The sequence below is a fragment of the Nicotiana sylvestris genome, chromosome 3 (assembly GCF_000393655.2).
Source record: "Nicotiana sylvestris chromosome 3, ASM39365v2, whole genome shotgun sequence".
NCBI classification, from domain to species: Eukaryota; Viridiplantae; Streptophyta; class Magnoliopsida; order Solanales; family Solanaceae; genus Nicotiana; species Nicotiana sylvestris.
In genome coordinates this window covers 10,707,149-10,711,307 of record NC_091059.1, presented here as the reverse complement: position 1 = coordinate 10,711,307, position 4,159 = coordinate 10,707,149, and the positions used below count along the sequence as shown (strand labels likewise).

General features: G+C 41.9%; 1 protein-coding gene across 1 annotated transcript; it reads right to left on the bottom strand.

Moving 5' to 3' along the window:
- Positions 1 to 2,067: 2,067 nt before the first annotated feature.
- Positions 2,068 to 3,279, bottom strand: LOC138887036 (uncharacterized). Its single transcript, XM_070168748.1, has 2 exons — positions 2,731 to 3,279; positions 2,068 to 2,613 (listed from the first exon to the last, which is right to left on the bottom strand). The coding sequence occupies exons 1-2, from the start codon at positions 3,277 to 3,279 to the stop codon at positions 2,068 to 2,070; spliced, it is 1,095 nt and encodes a 364-aa protein (XP_070024849.1).
- Positions 3,280 to 4,159: the final 880 nt, after the last annotated feature.

Genomic DNA, 4,159 nt, shown 5'->3' with positions numbered 1-4,159 from the left:
GTCCTTTATGGCCTTGATCATATCGGGGTTAATTTCAATGCCCTTGTTCGACACCTTAAAGCTGAGGAACTTACCCGAGCCGACTCCGAAGGCACATTTCTCTGGGTTGAGCTTCAAGTTGTATTTTCTCAAGATTTTGAATGTTTCATGCAAATGAGTCAAATGGTCCTCTGCGCGCAGGGATTTAACCAACATATCACCAATGTAATCTTCCATTGTTTTACCTATTTGTTCTTCAAATATTTTGTTAACTAGGCGTTGGTATGTAGACCCTGCATTTTTTTAGCTCGAAGGGCATTACATTATAACAATATGTTCCACATTTAGTAATAAATGAAGTCTTTTTCTGGTCCCACGGGTTCATTTGAATCTGATTGTACCCGGAGTAGGCATCGAGAAAAGTTAGGATCTCGTGGTCGGTCGTAGCATCGATCATACGATCGATGTTGGTCAGTGGGAAAGAATCTTTTGGGCATGCCTTTTTCAAGTCCTTATAGTCTACATACACTCTAAGTTTGTTTCCTATTTTAGGAACTACAATACTAGATTGGCTAACCACTCGGGGTACATTACCTCCCGTATAGATCCTATTTTAAGAAGTTTGGTTACCTCGTCCCTTATGAAAGCATGTTTTACCTTGGACTGAGGCCTCCTTTTTTGCTTCACCGGTTTGAACCTGTGATCGGTGCTCAGCCGATGTGTGGTGATCTCCGGTAGAATCCCTATTATATCTAAATGGGACCAAGTAAAGCAATCCATATTATCAATAAGAAATTGAATGAGTTCTTCCTGAGTTCGGGGGTGAATCCCGTTCCCAGGTATACCTTTTTCTCGGAAATGTATTTGATCAAAATCACTTGCTCCAGCTCCTCGATATTTGATTTTGGTTGCATCGGATTCTTCGGGAATGATGAAGGTTCGAGGAGTAAGGAAATCCTCATCTTCGTCTTTGATTACCTGTTGTTCTGATTCCATCGAGGCTGGAGGCGGTGATTGCTATTTGGCCGCCCGTCTACCTCCAACACTTGATTTCTCTGCGATCGAGTGCTCTGATGTCGAAATCACTTCCTCGATTGCAAACATCTCCTTTGCAGCATTTTGCTCCCCGTAGACTATTTTTACTTATTCCTTTGTTGGGAACTTCATCATCTGGTGAAGAGTTGATGGCATTACTCTCATGTTGTGTATCCACGGTCTTCCGAGGAGTGAATTATACCCCATGTCACCCTCGATAAAATTGAACTTTGTATCTTGTATGGTCCCGCCACGTTTACTAGCAAGATAATTTCTCCTTTTGTTATTTCGCTTGCCATGTTGAAGCCATTCAGGACCCGGGATGCAGGTACGATCTGATCTTGTAGGCCGAGTTGTTCCACGACCCTCAATCTAATTATGTTTGCTGAGCTACCTGGATCCACTAAAATACGTTTAACTTGAATTTTATTCAAAAGGATAGAGATTACCAGGGCGTCGTTGTGACCTAAGATATGCCTTCTGCTTCCTCGTCACAGAACGATAAGATGTCCTCGGGTACATAGCTCCGAGTCCATTTTCTCTGGTGATTGATACTTTGGTGCACTTGAACACAGGTCTTTTAGGGACATCGACTCTGCCAATGATCATGTGGATTACATGTTGTGGTTATTCTTGTTCATTTTTCCTTGCATCCCTCTCCCTGAAGTGATTCTTGGCCCGATCACGTAGGAATTCTCGAAGATTGCCCTCGTTGAACAAATAAGCCACTTCTTCCCTTAGCTGTCTGCAATCTTCCGTTTGATGACCACATGTGCCATGATATTTGCACATCAAGTTCGGGTTTTTTTGAGAAGGATCAGTATGTATAGTCCCGGGCCACTTGGTATCTTTGATTTTACCAATAGCTGAGACAATCCCCGACGCATCTATGCTGAAGTTATATTCCGATAATCTGGGAGCCTCTGTGGGGTCGACATGTTTATCGAACCCGCTCTTACTCATGAGTCCCTAAGAACTTTGACCTCGATCGTTTCTCCAATTTCTCCAAAGAGCACTGCGGCTCGGGCCGTTGTTCCTTTGATCGGCATATGGCTAATACCGTTTGTTGAATCTTGACTCCCGGTTGGTGTCCCTTGGGGGTTTGGCTGTGAATTTGTTAGGACGAACTGAGCCTGAGGAGGCTCCCAGCTGGTCGTCCTCGACCATAATTTTTGATTGGTAATGATTGTGCACATCCGACCATGTCATAGCTCGATATTTGATCAAGTTTTGCTTTAGCTGTCGAGATGCAATCAAGCTCCTTTCATTCAAACCTTGCATAAAGGCCTGTACTGCCCAGTCATCAGAGACCGGCGTCAATTCCATTCTTTCCCACTGAAACTTAGACATGAACTCCCTAAGCATCTCGTCATTCCTTTGTTGTACTTTGAAGACATCTGATTTTCTTGTGGCCACCTTTATGGACCCGACATGTGCTTTCACGAAGGTGTCTACCAACATATCGAGTGAGTCAATAAAGTTAGGAGCCAAGTTGTGATACCAGATCATAGCTCCTTTTGATAGTGTCTCCCCAAACTTTTTTAATAACACTGACTCGATTTCATCGTCATTCAAGTCGTTTCCTTTGATCCCACAAGTCTATGAGGTAATATGTTCATTAGAGTCGGTTGTTCCATTATATTTGGGTATATCGGGCATGCGAAACTTCTTGGTGATGGGCATCGGAGCCACATTTGCGGGGAATGGTTTTTGTACGAACTTCTTGGCATCCAAACCTTTCAAGACCGGAGGTGCCCCCGGTATTTGATCAACACGGGAGTTATAAGTCTCCACTTTTTTGTTATTTTCCTCAATCTTCTTTTCCCCGGCCTTGATCCTCTTGGTGAGCTCTTCGAGCATCCTCATAATGGTGGGGTCAGTCCCCGAGTTATTTCCGTTTGATTCCTCCGGTTCTGGTTCAGTATGTCGAATATTCTCATGTTTAGCTACGCTCGGAGTCTTATTCCGACTCTGAAGTTGAGCGATGGCGATTTGTTGGGCCTGCGGCATCTCAAATATCACTTGGAGGCTGATTCCCCCATATCCCATTCCTCGTGCTCCTTGGCCACTAGATCGAGCTTCCCTGCGTTTATTCCCTATGGGTTCTGCGCTTGAATCCGCGTTTAGAGCATTATGTGAACTGATATCGACTGGCTCCATATTTGGCACTTCCTCAGGGTTTATTGGTGTTACACTGACACCTATACTGCTATTTTCTCCAAGACCTTCGTTGTCATGAACAAGTGCATTTTGTGTGCTAGACATATTTCAGCCTGAGAATCAAAAAATCTTGACAAGAAAAAGCGTAAAAACAACGTGTGTAATGGGAATCAGTAAAGAAATAATCACTATTATCTTTCGCCCCACGGTGGGCGCCAAACTGTTTACCTCGAAAATACGGGTAACAATTAAATTTGATTAGTGGTTTTAAAGATATGTGATTTAGTTCAATACCAATTAATAATCAAGAAATAAGAAGTAGAAATGAAAGATAGAAGTGAATCAAACCAATGTTACTTAGCAGTAGTGACCTCGAGGTGGCTTAGCGCAGTAAGAACAATAAAATAGGAAAAATCAAGTAAGAACAATAGAGCTAAAGGACAATTCTCATGAATAGTAGGAAAAAAGTAGAGAGTATATTCTTTGCTAAATGATTAGATGATGTTGCAAGTGATGATGTTACAAATGATTAGGGTCCCCCTTATATAATAGGAGAAGCATAAATAAGGAATATTTTTATTTACAGTAAGGAATATTCTTGGTACAGCTGTCTAACCGCTAAGTACAGAATCATACAATCATATTCTAGGATTTGCGCCATGACTTTGGGGACATGGAAGGAATCTAACTTGTTCTAGTACAAATCCATAACGGTACTATTTCGAGGTCGAGCACACCCGACCTCGGTATGCATCATGCTTCGCCTTCGAACTCGGGTCTGGACCCTTGAGCTCGAACTTGGTCTTACCCGGACTCGGACTTCGAGCGACTTCTCAAGAATCTAATAAGCCGTCCACCTAATCTCTTAATTAAAAATATTTGGCGTATAATGTATATAAAATTCATGTATATATATATATATATATATATATATATATATATATATATATATATATATAATGTATATATATGTATACAGACTAGA

Coding starts and splice junctions, on each gene's coding strand:
- LOC138887036 (XM_070168748.1), bottom strand. CDS start 3,279: ATGTCTAGCACACAAAATGCACTTGTTCATGACAACGAAGGTCTTGGA. Junction 2,614..2,730: donor GTTTGGATGCCAAGAAGTTC/GTACAAAAACCA, acceptor ATTACCTCATAG/ACTTGTGGGATCAAAGGAAA.